Below are 21,211 nucleotides of genomic sequence, written 5' to 3' on the forward strand. Positions count from 1 at the left end.
AGAGTTTTCAGTAAAACATCATTTCATTAACAATATTAGAACTACTATTGTTTCTACAACTTGAGGCTGATCAAGGTAATTCTGGAAGAGACTGTATCTTATAACATCTCTACAAATGATTAGAAATCTGCTGATTTTTCAGATCACAACCACTGATATAATCTATACTACTGACTTTGAATTTCCAGAGTTAGAAACCTGAGATACCTAAGTTAAAATCTGAAATTAATCAAATGAATGAGGATGCTTTGCTAATAGCTTTACTATTGTATCCAGAAAGTGGCCAGATGTTCAGCTGTCTTCAATTCAACTGCTATTTCTGATTATAATGTGTTCTAAATGGTTTAATAAGATTCAAAAAACTTGACCTAATTGAATCTTTTTCTCTTACTTTTCAATGAATTTCAAAGGTGTAAGTATTTATGACTTTTTAAAGAACTTTGTGAGGCTTGCCATCACCCCCTTTGCTATACCAACGCATTCTGGCAAACGTCCCCCAAACATCCACCAGCCAAGAAACCTTTAAGGGTGATTATGTGTGTGACTTTCTTTTTTTAATTGTATAATTCATTTATACAGAGAAATCATTTGGATGTAACTATTTACAGTCTTTTTCAATTTTCATTTCCACTGGCCAAATATAGTTCACATAATAGTCAACATTTACTTGAGCTGATAACCATTACAAATCTGCCATGACATAGGGCTTTTAGCACCCCCGCCTTAAAGACTACGATCTCATTTGAACAGAAACATTTCATAGTAAAAGATTCACCAGTCTCTTATGAATACATCTGCCAAAACTGATCTCATATGGTCAAATTTTCAACACATTTTCTTTTCAAACCCATTATTTGCATGTATTGTAAACCAAGGCAAATACAGTTCACTTCCCTCAAGCCTTCTACAACTTACTACACACTCTCAAGTTTAGCTTTTACTATCTTTCATAAATGTCTGACACAACCAGACATTTTTTACTTTAAGACAAAACTACACTCTTTTTCCCTCTTTTTTTTTTTTTTTTTAATACTTATTACCAGCCAACTTCCTTCCCTCTTGCTTTTCAGACAATATTAACTTTCCATGAAATCCTTAAGGTGGTTTTCTTTCAGTAGTCCAGAATATACTGAGTCATTTCATGTATGTTCTAACCCTGAAATACTACACTTTAAAAATTGCAATTTTCTTAACTGGCTCAAAAACAGTATGGCTTGATTTCACTTGGTAAAGTTAATATGATTTAAAAAAATACACACACACACACACACACACACACACACACACACACACACACACACATTTTTAATCAAGGAAGAAAAACACTTTAAAGACATGCCAATTTGAAAAGGCATCAAAGTAAAAAAATAAAAGCAAATACTAAAAACTACTTTACAATGAAAAAATTAAATAATTGGCAGGTTAAATCAATGAAAAATGAGGAATGTGCAGTGAAAAACAAACTAATAAAAAGCATTCCAGTTGGTAAAATGGAAAACCTATTAAGTTTTGTTTTTCCAAGGAACTTATGTTTCAACATAAATTCTGAAATATTGCAAACATATATTCCAAGTAGATCTTAGATGCCGATGTTAAAATTTCAAATTCTGCATGCAAAGTTTATCAAATAAACACTGGTAAAATCCTTGTATTTGCAAAATTTTAAGCTTTGGCCAATATTATAAACATCACAATTGGTATTAAAAAGTGATGGGGCTTCCCTGGTGGCGCAGTGGTTGAGAGTCTGCCTGCCGATGCGGGGGACACGGGTTTGTGCCCTGATCCGGGAAGATCCCACATGCCACGGAGCGGCTGGGCCCGTGAGCCATGGCCGCTGAGCCTGTGCGTCCAGAGCCTGTGCTCCACAACGGGAGAGGCCACAACAGTGAGAGGCCCGCATAACGCAAAAAAGAAAAAGAAAAAAAAAAAGTCACGATGAATGCAGAATGAAGAGAAAACCCATTTCATAAGTATTTCATTTGATTAAAAATACCAGACTTACATGTTCTAGATGATCTGAGGAAAAAAAAGAAACACTGCAGTTTAACAGTAATCTGCATATATATCTTTAGCTGCCATTAAAAAAAATTAAAAAATAAAAAACCACCACCAAAACCCAACCAAAAACACAGAAAATGTGAAGACTGGTATTAAGTAACCCTGCAACGCTCCCATACTCACATTACAAGAAAGAACAACTGTACACAGTTATAAATAAAGTCTCTCCGCCGGTTACCACAGAGCTTCCTTTACACCAGTGTCTCTTTCCGCTTGCCACCGACCTGGGCTTTGTCCCTGGCTTTTCGGAGGCCAGCCTGGGCTCGGGGCGCTTTTGTGCCCTTAGCATTGTCTGCTGTGTGCACCGGGGTGCCACTTTCGGAAGCGTCTCCATCAACTTCCACCTGAGTCACGCTGGATGCCGTGGACGCCCGTCTCTGGGCCCTGGCATTGCTGGCAGGGGGGCAGTTCTCTCCGTACTCCTCGTGGGGCTCCGGCAAGCCCTGCAGCTCGGAGGGGCTGGTGGCCTGTCGGGAAGGGGCCATGGCAGCTCGGATACAATTGAACCACTGCTGCTTGTGGAACACATCATTGGCTTGTAGAGTGTGGGACTGGCCTGGAGAGGGGTCTTGGAAGCGAACTCGAAAGATATTTTTAGCTAGAAAAAGAAAAATTAAAAAATGGAAATCAGACTTAAAAAGTTTATTCTAGATAAAGTGAATATGGGTGCTGGTATTTATACAGCATGCACATGTTAGGCAGATACATTACATAGTGCCTAGATGTTACTTATTAGGTACATGTGCTGGTGTCAGAGCAGCACAGCACCTGCCAACTCAAGGAGTGTAATAGGTATAGGATGATGGAACCCATTTCATTGTTAGTTTTTTGTGTGGGGACAGAATTCTTATAGATTAAAACTGAGTTTATGATTATTGAAACTATTTTAAAGCGTGTATTTTTACCTTTATCTGAATTGCTGAAAGCCCCTCGAAAGGACCCTCCCATCCTCACATCTCCATCCTGCAGGTCTTCCAAGACCAGCTCCTGGATTGGGATTGGCTGCCGGTAAACCTGGTAGGAGTGACGCTCGTTTCGTGTAACAGGCCGAGTCAAAACCAAGATGTCTTGAAACAGGAAAATGTAGAGTTTCTGGAGAAATGAGAAAAAAAAATGCTTCCTAAATATGGAACTTTGTGACTTTAAGTTGACTGAAATCCATTGTAAAAACAACTTGATTTGATCTTACTAATTTCATCAAATTGATTTACTAAGATCCCCCTTACAAATGACTTCATAACGATGGTGATTTTAAAGTTATGTATGTTCTCCTCGGAGAGCTTTTGTCATCACAGACTATATGCAACTTTTTTATCCGTGTGTAACATTAGATTCAGCAGCAGCTGAGCAAACGCTATGCACCACAAAGACCTGACTGTCGGTGGTAACGTGACTGGAAACACCAGGACTATACACCACAGTCTTCTAACAGGGTGAGAATTTAAAAATGTAAGCTGGTAAAAATGTTAATTGTTCTGTTTTGTCCCACATAAATTTAAGCTTTTATAGAACAATGAGGACTCATGATAGAAATCAGAGATGAAAGATTAACTCTTTTCCAAAAAAGAACCTCAACTTACAAATTGGGCTTCTGAAAAGCACGTAATGAAATAAAAATACCATCCCATGCTTATACTTAGTTCTAGCAGGTACCTTTGTAATTAAGATTTAAAAAATAAGTTTGCTCTCATTCAATCTGCTACAAAAATTTGTTTAGTAGTGCTAAAAACTACTTCTATTACTATAAACTCTGCAAAAAATTTTTTTGAAGGATATGCTTTTTTATTGAACATCATAAAACTAATAATTTATTTAGAAAGGAACCCCTAGCCAAACAAGTTGATTTATGCTTCAAAACTAAAAAATAAATGATTACTGATTCTCCACCAAGACATTTAACTTATTCGGTAATGACAGAAACCAAATGTTTGCTTTACCAAAGCTGGTAACATAAAATCCAGTTACCTTCTTTCAGTATGTGATGAGTTTATTTTATAAACCTGCTTCATAATCAATGTGGAAAAAAATTAAACAGTGAGAAAAGGGCAGTAACTGCTCATTTCATATGTTAGTGTCCAAATGCACTTACATGTCCATTTTTATTTTTCAGTTCCCCATGGCAAAGCAATACTTTGCTAGCTTCAATTCTAGGGTCCTTCTGCTTTTCATCCAGATACTCCAGCTTGTCAATATAATACTGGCATTCTGATTCACCTTTCTTCAAGTTGATATCAGAGAGAACTCCTTGTATTATCAATATCTAAAAATAATAAAAAAAAAATCAATGTAGCATTTTCAGCATATTAGTTTATTTTAGTCCTGTTTCCCTACAGGACTAAAATGTCACATTAAAATGATAAAATGTTAAAGCTTGAAGGGACTCTAGAAATCGGGTAATTCAGCCGTCCCTTCATTTTACAGCCTCAGCCAAATGGGTGATTTGCCCAAAGTCACACAGCTAGCTGATGGAAGAGATCAGATTAGAATCCGGTCTTCTAACTAAAATATAAATATAAAATGTGTTATGTATTACACATCTCTTTATTAGTGCACAGTGCAGTAACATACGAGAACTTAAAACGACTACAGAAAACTTCACTGTGCTGATTCAACATGCAGACAGTGTGAGAGTATCATTGTATATCTTTCTCAGGCAAGCTAATATGTAAACTTGAAAAACGTAAGAATCACTTATTGGACTACTTACAGCTTCCTCCAGAAGCTGAACATCAGAGTGGTCTTTTGGAGTGTGTCTAAGAATTTCTTTCAACAGTAAAGGGTATTTAACGAGGCGGCTTCGAGGAATATCTAGGAAGCTCCAAAGATCTAGTTTTCGACTGAAGGGAGACTCAAGACATCGCTGGAGGAAGTCTTGGACTCTTGGATCCTGTTTCTTTTGATCAAGAAGAGCTTTGGCTGCCAGCTGGTTACTGCAGTAGCCTTTGTAGGCATTCAAGCCTGGCAACTGAAGAGTAATAAGAGAAAACAAAGTATAATGAGTTCCTGTTACAATTTAGTCCATTAGTAAGACTGTGGACACAAAACAGAAAACTTATAGCTATTCTTTTTTTTAATCAAAAGCTTATTATATGATCCTTTGAGGTTTATCACAGTAGTTCAGAATCAGTTTAACATTTGAAAAACCAACATAATTTACCATAGAATACTTATAGCTATTCTTGAAAGTTTTAACAAGCTGTGAAAATTCTCCTGCAGGTGATAATGGGGGTTGGATAGTATTTCGGGCCAATCTGAGAATGCCCTTTTTCAATTTCCCTAATATGGCTAAATCCAAACAAAGACTCATGCCTCCTACTTCCCCAGCCTCAGTTACATGCTGGTCTCCTGTATTCCCAGGACACCTGAGCCCTCCTCTCTCACATTCTTCAACAGCCTTGAGACTGGTTATTTACTGCCTGTTCTCTCACTTGACTATAAATGCAGAGACCATCTTTTATCACTGAATCTCTAGTCACCCCTCCTAGAACAGTGGCTGGCATCTGGCAGGCACTCAAATGTTAACTGAGAGAATAAAACAGATAACTGATGGTATATAATGTGGGAATTCTGTCTAAGGAGGAACATATTCTTAAAACAAATGAAACTGCATCATTCATGAAATATTTTTTAAACAGAGACTATAACTTCTACAGCTATGTAAATTTGTTCAGTTTTAACGCCTTATTTATCTGATTTTAGAATCCAGTAACTGGATCAAATCAATGTGATATTGATCATAAATGACAAGTCTGGCACATCTGTATAAACCTATCTGAAGGCAACAACTTGCTACATACCCAGTTCACAAGAATGTGACCAATCTGCTCTACTGTTCCACCAGGCTTGGTTGCTTCTCCTATTCTTGCCAACAAATCTGAAGTGTAAAGAAGCAGAAATGCCAATAGGTTTATTTAAAAAATAATTCAGGGAGGAGCAAGATAGGGGCAGGGGATTAAGAGGTACAAACTACTGTGTATAATATAAATAAGCTACAAGGATATATTGTACAGCACAGGGTATATAGTCAATATTTTATAGTAACTTTAAATGGAGTATAATCTATAAAAAATCTTAATCACTATGCTGTACACCTGAAACTAATATAATATTTAAATTAACTATACTTCAATAAAAATTTAAAAAATATTCAGCACTAAGTTAGAAGTTTAGATTTAAAATTACTTGTTACTGCTGTTCAGAATCCTATGAAAATTAGGTAGCATATCTTACCTTCATGCAGGGGTATATAAGCGTCCAAATCACCAAATATCTGTGTGAGTTCCTCTTCTGACATAATAGACAACTTTAACATGGGGTCATGGTAGGCCTGTCAGAGGGGAGAAATGTGTCACACAAAGAGATCAAGCAAATAAAACATGATGAGAGATCTGTACTTGAATGCAAGCATGACGAACTATGTAAAACTAGTGTGGATTCTATTTTATACATAAAAGAAATTAAAGTATATGTTAAGCCCAAAATAGACTTACTGATATTCATATTTGAAGAGATGCATCTAATAAACCTCATCTAAAAGAAGTATTCACCAGTAGATATTCTCTACTTTTCAACTTCTAAAGGTAAGAAAATCATCCTTTAGAATTTGTGAAATGTAATTTTTAAAAACTATGGCACATGACAGAAAGTTATTTACTGACCTTTCTTGCAAGCTTGAGATCCTCAATTAAATCCTGTTCACCTCGGGACATTTCATATATTGCCTAAAAAAAAATCCAGCAAACATCATAGATCACTCCTCCCTTTGAGAAACAAAAATTATATACAACTGGTATTTACCATTTAACTGACGTTTTGAATGGCGCTTTTTAAAGTGATTCCGTCTGAAAACTAATTCAGAATGGAATCTCAAATTAGCGGATGCCGTAGGTTTCATAATTCTACCCCATCCGAGTTGTTAAACTGGATGACCATCCCCCATCTCAGGTGCTGCTCAGCATGTGTTATGAATGGCATTCAAGTACAAAAATGCAAGTTTATCTTGCCATAGGCATTAGTTTGCTATTCTTCTGGCAAAACATATGTTTAAGAATCAGGGTCGGGGCTTCCCTGGTGGCGCAGTGGTTGAGAGTCCGCCTGCCGATGCAGGGGACACGGGTTCGTGCCCCGGTCCGGGAGGATCCCACATGCCGCAGAGCGGCTGGGCCCGTGAGCCATGGCCGCGGAGCCTGTGCTCCGCAATGGGAGCAGCCACACAGTGAGAGGCCTGCGTACCGCAAAAAAAAAAAAAAAAAACAAACAGAATCAGGGTCTATTTTTTTTAGTTTAAGCCAGTACACATGGTCTTGCTACTGAGCATGGCACACCTCCTGACGTTTGATCTCTCTGGAGGTTAAAGACTGCTTCATGTTGACGTCTAACATCTCCGACCACAGGGCACTGCTTCTCCTTTTGGCGGGCGCCGGGACTGTAGATCTGCTGGATAACTTCTGGGCAGAAGCGGGGGATCTGTTGTCACCACGAAGGGTAAATGACTGAAAAGAAAAGAAAGAGGTGAACGAGAAGAAGGTTTGGAGGATACAGGAATTATTACTTTTTTTCTTAAAAAAAAAATAGAAAGACAAATTAAAAGCAAGGTTCTGAGAATTTCTCTATGCATAAAACAATTATTTATCCAAGCTTCTATCTAGCAGTATTCTAAATATTTATCAGTCAAAATTCTCTCTGGGAATAAAAACTATCAAAGATCTTGCTTTGATATAAGATACAAACTAATATAATGAGGTTATATAAATATTGTTCTGGCAACAATATGCCTTACCAGCACATTCCAAAAAAGGAAAGTTATGTTTAAGTATAATAGTAAAAACCTGTTTGTATGACTCAAAGAAAATGCAAATTTTAGGCTTCTATAAAAAGTCCCCTCACTACATTACTTGTCCCTACCTGTATGGTTTGACCAAATCGTCTGACGGCTCCATTTCTTACAGGAGAAATTAAATTTGCCAAGGATGTGACCCGAGCTAGAGGCCGAACTCTTTTATTGCTTGGCTCCTGTGAAAACAAAAACAAGTTATACTAAATGTGTGTTTAGGTGTAATGATTTCAAACAAGTTTGGACAAAGTTAAGCCCTCTCAAAAACCAGATATTTGTACAGTATAAAACGCAGAAACATGGAACTCTGAAAATGAATGTTGTTTTTCATTGTTGAAATACAAAGAACACTAAAGAATAACAGTAATTTATTAAATAATAAATGGTATAAGAAAGGCCAGTCAAATATCTGAACATCACTCTGAGAACATAACATACTATCATTAAACAGAAAAAAACCCAAAATTAAAACAAACAATTAGATTCTAAAAACCTTTAGAAGCTTTTAGCTTAATATAGAGAGTAACTTTTAAAAAACACCTTATTTAGAAAAATTTCAAACATACACAAAAGGGGAGAACAGCATAATGGGCCTCATGTACTTAATCACTCAGCTTCAGCGGTTTTTAGTATAACAATTTGTTTCATCTCTGCCTCTACTGAAATATTTTAAAGCAAATGCCAGACATTCTATCATTTTACTCCTGAATACTTCAGTTAGAGAATAGCTTTTAAATGAACACATCTGACATTGGAATGGGTCAGCTCTAAAGGCAGTGAGGTAGGTCCCTGTTGTGGAGGTATTCTAGCACAGTTAGGACAGTGGTTAAGAGGACACTCCGCCTCTGGAATCAGACTGACTGGGCCCAAATCCTGGTTTGGACACTTGATAGGAAACATCCTCGGTCCCAGTTTTCTCATCTGTAAAATGGGGTTAATATTAGAACTTCTCTTATAAAGGTGTTATGAAGATTAAGGTATGTTTAAAGGGCTCAGAACAGTTCTTGGAGCATACTAAGTTTTACCCATTACTAACATTCTTTCTTAGGAATATTTCCACTTACTATGTAAATGTTGGTATTTATAAATAATTAGATCCTCTTTCATACATTTAATTAACTTCAAGGAAAAATATATACAAATTCAGAGGACATATTATTTTACATGTATTGTTTTTAAAATAATAATAGTATAGCAAACATCATTTATCATTCAAAGACCTCAAAATTTTACAAATTTTTTTATTACTCTAATTTTACTGCTAGGAAAATGGAGGCATACCATTAGGTGACTCACACAGCTATTGAGATAAAGAAGGCCAGATCACAGGACAGGCCTATCCTTTATGATGTCTATGGAGCATAATTATTTGTTTATATTTGGTGCCTTTGACAATTGTGGCATACTTGACAAAATAATTTTAATGAGACTTCAGAAGGATATACGATAAAAAATTATATAAAAATTACCACTTAAAAATGACAGATAAAAAAGTTTTTTTCCTAAGAATTATTTGATGTGACCAATCAAAGAATTGACTGGTCATAAAAAAGAGATGAGGAAAGTGAGTAAAAATAATTCCCTAAGAATAATTTAAAAGTAAAGTGGCAGAAAGGGTTAAAATCCTCTGGAAAGAAACTTAAATGATTTGAATATTCAAAGAAGCAGTTAGACTTATTAAAGCTCCTAAAGGTATATACACATATGAGGAGGGAATGTGACCCACTAAGGTAAGAAGACTTTGTGGACAACCAACAGAGTTCAGGCCCCTGAGTCCTTAAGAGGTGGTGCTGTAGACCAACCCTCCCCCGCCAAAATAATTAACTCCAAAGTAAAACTATGACTATAAAGCCACTAATGTGCCAATGTTAAATGAACCGAAAAAGAAAGCTCCAGGATATGTAGTAAAATGACACTGTGTGGCCAAGGCCATGTGTGGATGCCTTTACCAGACCCATCTGTGCGAGACTGAAGCGACACATGCATGGGCAGAAGGCGGCAGAAGGCATTCCTTTCTCTTGAGTAAAGACAGGACAAAGACGCTTCTGTTTGAATGGGGATATAATTACCTCACAAAGTAAGATATGCCAACGCCAACTAGAAACAAAGCAGTTGTCAGAAAGTTCTGTTCCATAGTTTGGAAAGAGGTTAATTCCTCTTCCTTGTTTAGATCATAACCCATTTGACTTCCTAGTAAATCATAAAATATTTAATTTCAATTTAAAAGTGTTTGGAAAGGTGCTCTTCCCAGTGAATTTGAAAGGAAACGTTAGTTTAGCTGGAAGGAAAAGAATATTTGATATCTAATTTAATACATAAAATCAAAAAATTCTTATCTTTGGATCAGTACAACTATTAATTTCCTGGTAATTTAAAACTGTGATATTTAAAATAAAAACTACAGAATTTAGATTTAGATAATTAAGTGTAAACATATCTAAAGCACCTTTCTGAAACTAAAACTCTGAAATGTGGATTTTGTCTCTTTAGTGTGTCAGGATATAATGCTAATAAGCAGTATTTTGTTATTAAATATGTTCCACAGTCCTTTAGAAACCCACCTATAATCTCACTTCTTCACAAAGAGATGTTAGTCTCAGGGCTGTATCTAATCTAAAACGTCTGGTAAGAGCGCCTGGCTAGCTCAGTCAGTACAGCATGATACTCTTAAAGCTCTCTGTACCAAAGTAGTGCTGAATCAGGAAGTACATGGGGGAGGGGATGGGGTGGGAGGACACCTTGTACTTTTCACACAGGCTTTTAAGATCCAAAAGTAACTTTCCTGCCTTACTAAAAGTTCATATGTGATGAATGTTTGGCAGACACAACACAAACTTTTAGCATATATATTTACTTCAAAAGTATGAAGAATTTTAATGAATAAAATAACTCAAAAAGTGTGACTGAAATGTAAAGGCATAATACTGAATATGGCTCACGAATTTCAGGATAAATACATTATTTGAAAAAAATCATACAGACAACTTTTGTGGAAAAGTGTTATGAACTACGCATTCACAGGTCACCTATAGGGTAGGGACAAAAAATTGTCTCTTTATTGATTAGAATTTGGTTCATGTGAGCTACAACCAAAAGCAGTTTTTCTTTAGAGGTCTAGACGAGCCACTTTATTTTGGTTTGGTGTTTTGAGAGCTGGGATTCCGCCCACCTCTGCCCCTTTGCAGACACAATGCAGGTACAGGGTCTGGAGGTAAAGAAGGAAGAGAGGAGTAGGACTCTACCTATCTTACCATCACCCAGAATAAGGCTTTCATAATGGTTTTGCTGCCGTGGTTGTTTATTTTTGTTTTGGAGCATTGTTAACAGCATTATGGTAAATACAAGAAGCTTAAAGAACGAGTACAGATACTGAAACTACACACCCTCCTCAAAAGACAATCTGAAAACTTATGGGAATAGATAAAGAACACCAACAAGTTGTACATACTCAAGGAACTTTTTCTATTGTAGGCAACCTTTCACCAGGGCTAGAGTTCACTTTACGAACTGTAATATTCATTTATGTTGTTTACTTAGGTTACCTTTTAACCACACTATCTAGTTTAGCCAGGCAATGACATGCGTTGTTATAGGGAATCTGGCTTGAGACGAGTTTTTAATCAATCTATTTATTTTACTAATCCAGTTGTAGTCAGATTTTATGCCTTAAAATATTTTCTGGATATCTATAAACAGAAAATTGTTAACATCAATTTCAAATCTTTTACTGGAATGTACCTTGCACATAAAAGCAACAACATGGAAAAATTCTGTTGTGAACCCGGTTTTTTTGTAAAACGTTTTTTTTCTCCTAATGATGTCACATAAGAGAATATATTCCAGGAGGGTCTCTTCTAGAGTCAACCAAATCAAGACACACAAAAAAACATGTGTCTGGGTTTACTCATTTGGGTTACTAGATAAATAATTTTCTCCTCTACCTGGCAAGAACTTTAAGAAGAATGAAAAGAAAAAGTTATTTATAAAAAGATAAAGATGAGTTATCTCACAGGATGTCTTCCCTTTCCTCTTAGTAATAGAAATAGTCAAATTTAGTTATTTATTTAAGGCTGTGTTGCTAAAAACCTGACAACATTCCTGGTGTTTTTAATCTTTGGAATAAAGGTATGCCAGAACATGGCTGGTGTCTGATACCAAACAAAAAGACTAGTTCAAAAGACTAGTTCAGTTTTAGTATTTACACTGATGACCACTTTTGAGAAAACAGAAACATATAAACAAAAGCCAAAACCAAACAAATAGAAAAACAAAGCCAAATCACACCAAATAAAAGCATACCTTTGAAAGACGGCAGCTATTCTAACTACCAAAAGGTGTGCGTATGTATGATACACAGCTATACTGAGATATACAACACATTGCACATATTTAAAATGTATAATTAGATAATTTTGATATATGTATACAGCCACAAAACCATCACCCCAATGAAGATAAGAAATATAATAATATAGTATAACCATGGAGTGTATATATATTGTGGTATGCTATATAAACAGAATGCCCACAATTAAGGCAACTATCAAAATTAAATAAAATGGCATAAAAATCACTTATTTTGATAAATGTTCATAAAGACTTTAAAAAAGTACGACTTACATAATTAAAGCAAGGAGGGCAGAAGCACCTAAATAACGGTTTGTTGGCTTAAATATTTTAACACATTTTGCTTTCTTAAGAACAAAAGTCACACACAATGAACTTATTAGACGTGGAAAGAAAAATGAACACTAGGTCAGATGGCATTTTGTTCACTAGCACTAACTTGCAAGGAAGGGATTCTTATTTTCCTACTCCACAAAGCAGTTCTTAAGACTTACTAGGTAATATAAATAAATGCAGGTCAAAACCCCCCCAAAACCAAAAAACCCCAACCAAACAGAAAACTGTATTAAGCATCAGAAATGTGACCAATTTAACCAAACTGAACAGCATATACATTTAAAATGTTTTTCTTTTGTATAAAAGTTTGTGTACACTCAAGCTACACTATGCATAAATAGTTCCTAAACACATTTCAAACCTGCATGTAAATCAAAGTCATACGTTTTAATACTCAGTGAGATCAAAAGTTAAGTTTAACAATATACTGTTAATAAACTGTTAAACATCGTTCAAGTTCCGTGGAGTTAGAAACCTTCCTTTGGCTTTTCAAGTCTCACCTCCTGCTCTCTGAAGGACTGGTTGTTCACATCGAGGACTCGTATAGTCCTTTTAATAGGTAGGAGACCTCCGACCTCATCGTGCGCCACCATGCTTTCCGAGTACCTCACGCCCCCAGCCCAAGTCCTCCCGGAGTCGGCAGCCTGCAGGGAAGTTCCCGGCTCGGCCCGGCTCGGCTCAGCTCGGCTGGGCGCTCAGCTGCCCCGCGCAGCCATCACCCAGCGTCTCCGGCGTAGCGGCTTCTGCGGGCGCTCGAGACGCCAGCAGCACTCCAGGCTCTGTGGGCGGGGCCGGCTGGGCCGGGTCTAGTGGGCGGGCACCCGAGGGACACGTGACAGCCCTTAACTGACAGCGGGGCACACCTAGGCCTCTCCGCTTTCTCTGCCAGAGAAAGCTCTTTATCAAGAGGTTTGGAATTTCTATAGTGAGACCAGAGGGGAAAAGGAAACTGGGTTACTGTAAGGCTTTTCCTGATTTAAAAAGCATTCCCAAAGACAAATGAATTGTGTATCTAGGTTACCTTTCTTAGTACTTAGCTGCACACAGGGATACTTTTTCTATAAAACCCTATTTCCTAGAAAATAATTTAGAACGGACAACTTGACAACTTTAAGAAAATTGTAATTCAGAGTTAAAAAATGTATATACTAAAGAAAAGCCTAATTATCCAGGAGCCTTGCTTTTATATTACATAAGTGCAATTTCTAGTCCAAAGCCTTGCATCTATGAAGCAACCCTACTTCTGTTGGTTTGGTAGGCCTGCAACAAAGCAGAGTTTCTTCTTTTACAGTGAGTACTGTATTCTATTTCGAAAAGTAGGATTTCCTCTTAACCATATGCTACTATGAATGATATGATGCTGATAATTTGCAAAAACATTTCTATTAGGATTTATTAGGGTCAGAGAAATCTGAGAAATCTATGTAAAAGGCACTATTCTAGATGCTATGGATGATAGAAAAAAATAGGTTTCATATACGCTCCTAAAGCGCTAACAGACCACTGTGTAAAGCTAGGCCACACGAAGAGATAAGTAATGCAAGACAGCTTTTGACAAGTCCAAAATAAGCTGTACAGCTAGCAAGGAGTTCAGGAGAAGAAACCAATTCTGGCAGATGAGATGAGGGTGGCAAAGACACTAGGGAAGAGGCTGTAACATGTTGTTTCAGTACCTTGAAGGTCATGTTATTTTTTTCAAAGGTCTGAGCAAGGGAAAATTGCAAGGCTTTCCCAAAGGAGCATGAAAAGCAAACTCACAGCCTGACGTCTCAGGCTGTGGGTAAAGACAGACGAGCAGAGGGCTTTACTGAGCACGTGAGAGAGATAATGAGAGGTATGTTGTAAGGTGGTGTTTAAGATGGCTTGAAAGATGGCTGGAACCATAATGCAAAAATCACAGTCAGGGATCAAGAACTTTGCCTGAGGTAGGACCAGTGGGAAAGGAAAAGGATATATGCAAGAAGTCAAAGATGCCAACAACTGTAAAGTTAGTAAGGGTAACTGTTAATGCAAATAAAGAAATACAGAGGAATAAGCTTTGAAAGAAAATTCTGGGTTTCATTTTAGATATACTGAGTCTTGGGTGGTAGAAAAACATGCAAATAAAACTATTGAGCTAGAACCTGGAAATGTTGGACAAGGACTTGAAGAGGTCAGAGGGTGGATTTAGACTGGGGAGTCGGAGACACAGGGATCAGAGTTGAAGCTCTGAAGTGAATGAGATGCCTGGGGGAGAAAATCTGGACAAAAAGAAAAGAGGCCCAAGGATCTAACTTTGGAGAGATGCCAAGGGAAGAAAAGGTGTTAGTTACGACAAAAAGATTAAGATGGGTAAGAAAAGATTCATGGATTTAGTGATTACAAGTTTAATGAAGACCTCAAGTGTGCTAGTTCAGCAGAAGACAAAAGAGAAACCACAAAGGTTTGAAGAGTGAATAGAGCAGAGTAATAGTGGACATAGACTATAATGACAAATAATCTATAAAAAACAATTTACTAAGGTTCGCAGGACAGTGTTACTTCTTGCAGGAAGAAAGAATGCTGCCCTTACATAAACATCAATGTGTTTTGCATTTGGGATGATGTTCTTAATTTGTCTTTCTGCTTTTAGACTTTTGAAAAAAGTAATGGTGATTGGTTATATTTCGTCAACTATTCTTTATTACCAGGTCACACCTGGGCAACATGCGTGATGCAGTTGGCCTTGAGAGGCTGTTTGTGGTAGGTAGTTCCACAGCATTAAAGTGGAAGCACCTTAGAGATCATGGAATCCAGTTCCGTAATTTTACAGGTAAGAACGCTGATCCGCTTAAGCCCTCAGAGTTAATAAGAACCCAGTAGTCTGGTTCAGTTAGTTTCATCAGTTAAAAGATGGTTGCAAGTAAGGCCAATACTTTATGGCTACTTAGTTTCATAAGGGAATAAAGGACTTATGCAGAGTGGGAGTGAGGAAAAAAGTTGCTAGGGCATTCTCATGGTCTCTTACCTGATGTCTTTCTCCAAACTATGTTTTTCTATTTAGTTCTGATAGAGGTAAGACCAAGGTAACGAGGGGAAAGGATATCTCTCATTTCTCTCCTTCAGTAAGGATCCGAAGGGTAAAGGTAGAAGTCTTAAATGCAGAAATAGCCTGCAAAAACCAAGTAGGGTCTAATAGTGAATAGTCCCAGTAGAAAAATCCCAGCTCACCAAACCTAAAATCTTAGTTTCATTTTGGATGTTCAGGTTTGTGGTCTAAATATAATTCAGACAACTGTAGACAGCATCTATAGGAGCAACAATGGACAAGGAATGTTCAGTTAGCACTCTGAGCCATGAGCCTGAGAGAATCTTGACTCTAACAATGCTCTATAAAATACAAGGGCTGAAAAGGTCCTTTGTGATCATTAATTCATCCTCCTCAGTTTTCTTAGGAGGAAACTGGATAGTGAGGAAAAAGAAAAAGGAAATGTGAGTCCTTACTCTGTGCCAGGAGCTTTATGCATATTATCTTATTCAACCAACTTTATGAAGTATGTATTATTACCTTCATTTTACAGATGGAGGAAACTCAGAAAGTTTAAGAAACTTGTCCCAAGTTGCATGGGTCATCAGTGGCTGGACAGGTTTGAATCTGGTCTGCTCAACTGTGGCTGCAACGTCTCTTCCCCGTGAGACAATCCGTGTACCACCTTCAGCACCGGTCTGTACAGCTCAGTGCTCAGGCACTGCTAGTTGTCATTCTACGAGTTAGGAGCAGAGCTGGGTTTAAAACCCAATCTCCTAGTCCCAGGCTAGTTTTGCTAAATAACTGCCAACATTTTATAGAGAAGGAAAGCATAAAACCACAGTAGAGAGATTACTTGTATTATAGGCAGGTAAATAAAAAGATAGTAACAAAATAGTTCCAGCTGCTTAAGTTTTAGAAGAGATCCTATTTCAATCAATGGTTTACTTTACTGATCATGTTATTAATAGCAATTATTTATATGACTTTCTACAACTGAAACACAGATTGGTTGAGTGTCTTTTCTTTGTGTAGAAAATCTAGAGTTTATAAACTTAAAAACATAACTGTGTTATCTAAAAATAATAATGCAGCTTTGTTTAAGAAATCAAGTTTTTGATAAAATTACTGTTTTCCAAAAACCAGGTTTAGTTATAGCCTCTGTTCTTCTGTTTGTATGGAGCCTTCAATGCTTCCTTTCCTAAAATTTGAATAAGGTAAAGAGAGAGATGTTTCCCTTCTCTACAGAAAAAGGACTATTACCCTACTTACCGTTTTTCTCCTTTTAATGTGAAATTAGAATTCTGGAATTTAGAAATAAATTAAAGCTGAAGAATAATCATTACTTTTTTTGGTACAGATATTTGTTTTTATTTACTTTTGTCTGGAACAATAACAAGCAATTGGAACTTAGGCTAGGAAAGCCTTATGGGTAAAGAAAAAACAAAAATCTAAGCTCTCTGCTGCCCTCTACAAGGGATATTGTGAAATGCAATTGCCAACCTACTTTTTTCCACTTTATGTTTGTAAGGGCTTATATTGATAGTAAAATTTTTATCTTTAGCCCTATGTAGCTCTCATGTTTTATATTGATAAATTAAACATATATTTTAAAATTGTACAAGTGTATAAAAAGATTCCACAGTTCACAAGAAATATTTTAAGGACTTTTTCTAAATATAAAAAAACGATGTTCCATTTTAAAACTCTAGAGTTGAAGATTACAAATAACTACTATGTATCTCACTAAAAATAGGTTAGTTAAAAACAGAATTTCAAATCTTACTAAAAAAGGAAACACTGATTGAAATATTAACAAGATGGAACTTCTGAGGAATCAGAGTTCTAAAATATCTAGTAATAAGTTTAAAAACAACACTAAAACAGGCAGTTACATTTGGATGAGATGAGTATGAAAGAAGTTAGTAATGAAGTTGTATGTGGATTTGAGTTCTTAAAAGTCATTTGGATTAAAATTTCAGTATGTCCAAGCTTTACTAAGAATTTACTTTGGGAAAAGATCAACTCAGATCAGTTAATACTATTAGAAAGACTAAGAAGCTTGGTGTTATCAAAACCATGGTTCTTTTTGCAATAATACAAGCAGCAAATAAAACTGGGTATTGGTGCTGTTAGTGGTGATTTTTATTTCAAGTACACAGGGATCTTCCAGTATCATGTAAAGATCGCTTATACTTATGTAACAAAATGTTGAGTGGGATTTTCTGCCTTTTTTCCCTGAAACTCAGCTAAGGTCAAAACCTGACGACCAATAACACTGTCTCGCACCGGCCTCCTGTTTTCTCAGCTCATTTCTTACTCCAGTTGTTGCTGCAGCAACCAGCCCCGCCTCCAACAGGTCCTGGCCTCAGCTGCGCCCCTCTTGCTTTCCACCCTTGGCTTCTCGGATGCCGAGTGTGGCATTTACACGTGTAGCCTGGAAGTGTGAGGGATTAACACCCCATGGGACAGCCATTGACTAATGGAGCACAGGAGCTAGTGGATAAAAGCCCCTCTTCAGACCCTTGAGAAGACAACTGTGTGGTGTATTTTACATGGCTCTTTAGAAGGTCCCATAATTAGATGTGTGCATGAGCTGCCTCCTTGTTCCCTGGCACCACACCTGAAAAGAGACTACCTGTCAATTATCTCGCGTCTCAGGCTCTGATTTCTGGAGGGAACACCGGCTAAGACACTGACACTGAGACTGGCACTAGAGATTAGACACACTGGATGGGATTCTGGAACTGGTCACTCATTGATAAAATGGTGATAAGGACCAAGATATGAATTGGGTACAGATGGAGCAGTGAAGCAATGACATATATATAGCAGTGGTGACAAATGAACAACATGGGGGCAATAGTAATTGTAAGGATTGCAGAGTTGGCTGGCTTTTGTTAATTGCTTTAAAAGCCTGAAAAAGTAGGTGGTAACCTTCAAGTTCTCAGAGTCATTACAGAGGGAAAGGCCAAGTGGGAGCCCCTGAAATTTCACCCCCTACACCTGGGCCAAGGTAATAAACCGAAGCAATATTGCACACCGAGAGAAAACGCAGAGATGGCCATCAGAATTACAGCAGGTAGGAGTGGTAGTCTCTACTGTATCTCCATTCAGTTGATCTGTGTGCCTCCTGCAGCGAGATGGCCTGTGATGGCTAACAGTGGACCACTGAAAACTTAAGTGGGAGCTTTAATCTCAACTGTTGTGCAAGATGTAGAACCTTTACTGGGACAGATCAACACATCTCTAGTATCTGGTATACAGCTATTAATCTAGCCTGTGTGTTCTTTTCAATAACCATTAGTAAGGAGCAAACGTAGTTATCTTTTGCGTGGTAAAGACAGCACTCTACATTTCATGTCCTGAGGCTGTTAACATTTTTGTTCTCTGTCACAGAGTCCACAAGGACCTTGACATCCCATAGAGCATCATGTTAGTCTAGAATACTGATGACACCATACTAACAGGATGTGGTGAATGGGAAATGACAAGTATTCTGGACAGTCTAGGAAGTCAAATGCATGCCAAGAAAATTCAAGGGCTGCCATATTAGAAAAATTTTAATAGGTCCAATGGCCTGAGGCTTTCTGGGATCTCCCCTCCTGGGTAAAGGTCAAATTGTTGCACCTTGCATCCCAGCACTAAGAAAGAGGCATGGCACTAGGTTGAAGAGAGCAGATACTGCACATGGAAATTCTGCTCTGACCCATTAATGAGGTAATCTGAAACGCTCACAGTTTTGAGTAGGATCCAGAGCAAGAGAGGCCACTGTAGCAGGTCCAGGCTGGGTGTCAGGTGCCCTGCAGGCCATGTGAGCCAGTGTATCTGATCAAGCTTGAGATGTCTATGGTAGACAAAGATGCTGTGTGACGTCTTTGGCAAGGCCAGGAAGAGAAATTCAATGCAGATTCCTAGGGTTCTGAAGCTAGGTATGCTTTCCATGGCAGGAAACCACTTGCTGTTTGAACAGCAGCTCCTGGTGTGCTAGCAGCCATAGTAAAGACTGAGGACCTGCCCACGTTACATCATGTGACTAATGCAATTAGAGCCGCCCCAAATGAACAAGGCCAAGTATACCAACTGAGTCACAGGATTGGCCAGGTACCATGGAAATGGTCATTTGGAATCAGGCCTGAGCCAGTCCAAAGGGCATAAGTAAATTACTGAACAGATTGCCATGTTACCCGGTACATTACACTGAAATTTCCCCTTCAACTCCTCATCTGTTGGTGGGGGTGGGGTGGGGTTCTCAATAATCAACTAACATAGGAGAAAAACTTGGCCCTAGTTCAGGGGTGGATAGCTTCATCTGTTGTTTTGAGCACGATTACGGACCCATTTAGGGATGGTAAAGCTCTACCCAGTGGGTAGAGCTGTAGGCAGCACATGTGGCTGTTCACTTTATACAGAGGGAGAAAGGGCATGAAGTACTGATCCATACAGGCCCCTGAGAAGTGGTGAATGGTCTGGCTGATTGGCCAGGGACTTGGAAGGAGCAAAATCAGAAAGATTGAGACAAAATATTTTGGAGAAGAGGCATGCAGATGGACCTTCGGAGTGTGCACAAAGTGGGAGAATCCCTGTCTCATGTTAATGCTTATCAAGAGTACAGAGGTGCTAGTATTCTGGAGGCATTAGTTAAACAGGATGATTTATCTCGTGCATATCAGCAGGTCTCTCCCTGGGACTATCCCAGCAAAATAAGAAAAGGCCTGAGAAATAAAGCTGTTGGTCTTTGGGGCCCTGCACTTTTCATGGAAAGAGATTATTCTCTCTTCTCCTCAAGCCCTCCATCCTTTAGGGACTCTCAATAGCAGAGAGGGCCAATATGGCACTGACTCCACATGAGTTTCCGGTTCTACCAGTATGAGGAACAGAGAAGAGACTGGGGAGATGGTCTTACTGGCATGGTTGCATCAGGGTAGGCAGACCCTACCCTGGGATGGTAGCATGCACTGGAAGGGCTGTTGGTATGATGCTTGCTAAGGTCATCAAAAAGATGTGGCTAAATCTTGCAAGAGACTACCAATACCTAGGGGAGTTTCCCAGAATGGATTCCTCATTAGCCATCACTCATTCTCATTGATCCCATAGAGGGAAATTTAGAACAGAAGTTACAGCCAACAATGAAAAGGATTGTAATCTCATCCAGTAAGGTGACTATCTTATTTCCAGTCCTTTCTCCCTGCCTAACATCCTGGAGGAGACTGGGTCTTAAGGAGGTGAAGAGAGGTATTCAAAGACTAGAATACATGTCTCCCCCACAAATTTCTAGAGTCGCAGACAGCTATAATCTATGACCCCAATAGGATGTAAGCTTCATGAGGGCAAAGACTGTTTTGCTCTCTGTGTCTGGCACATAGTAGGAGCTCCAAAATATATTGATAGAAATGAGTGAGTGAATGAATGAATGAAGATCGAATATGCTGGGGAGTGGAGAAGAGCTACGAATGAAGTTTGAGATTAAAATTTTATCTTTAAGTACAGATAACAGAGGCTTAGAATGGCTATATAAGTTATACAGTCAAACAACTAGTAACACACAACTGTTAAGTCCAAAAGTTAGAGTTCATAACTTCTAAACAAGCTTCACTGGCCGTAGCATAATTTCATTTGATTTATGGCTTATTTTATATTAGTTAGTAGAG

The 21,211-nt window shown here is 38.0% G+C and overlaps 1 protein-coding gene across 2 annotated transcripts in view; it reads right to left on the minus strand.

Annotated features, from left to right (window-relative positions):
* Window positions 1-532: 532 nt before the first annotated feature.
* The window catches only part of NET1 (neuroepithelial cell transforming 1), a 53,322-nt gene continuing 32,643 nt past the window's right edge, over window positions 533-21,211 (minus strand). Inside the window, exons 1-10 of one of the 2 annotated variants that reach the window (XM_004281685.4) lie at window positions 13,075-13,329; window positions 7,963-8,070; window positions 7,383-7,550; window positions 6,717-6,779; window positions 6,289-6,385; window positions 5,856-5,932; window positions 4,766-5,023; window positions 4,148-4,318; window positions 2,964-3,150; window positions 533-2,656 (exon numbers count right to left, since the gene is read on the minus strand). In XM_004281685.4, coding sequence (XP_004281733.1) covers window positions 2,250-2,656; window positions 2,964-3,150; window positions 4,148-4,318; window positions 4,766-5,023; window positions 5,856-5,932; window positions 6,289-6,385; window positions 6,717-6,779; window positions 7,383-7,550; window positions 7,963-8,070; window positions 13,075-13,167 — 1,629 coding nt within the window. In that variant the 5' untranslated portion in view covers window positions 13,168-13,329 and the 3' untranslated portion in view covers window positions 533-2,249. Of the gene's footprint in view, window positions 2,657-2,963; window positions 3,151-4,147; window positions 4,319-4,765; window positions 5,024-5,855; window positions 5,933-6,288; window positions 6,386-6,716; window positions 6,780-7,382; window positions 7,551-7,962; window positions 8,071-13,074; window positions 13,330-21,211 lie in introns of those variants that run through there. The other variant, XM_004281684.4, reaches the window with a different exon arrangement.

The sequence above is a fragment of the Orcinus orca genome, chromosome 2 (genome assembly GCF_937001465.1).
Source record: "Orcinus orca chromosome 2, mOrcOrc1.1, whole genome shotgun sequence".
In the NCBI taxonomy this organism is placed as follows: Eukaryota; Metazoa; Chordata; class Mammalia; order Artiodactyla; family Delphinidae; genus Orcinus; species Orcinus orca.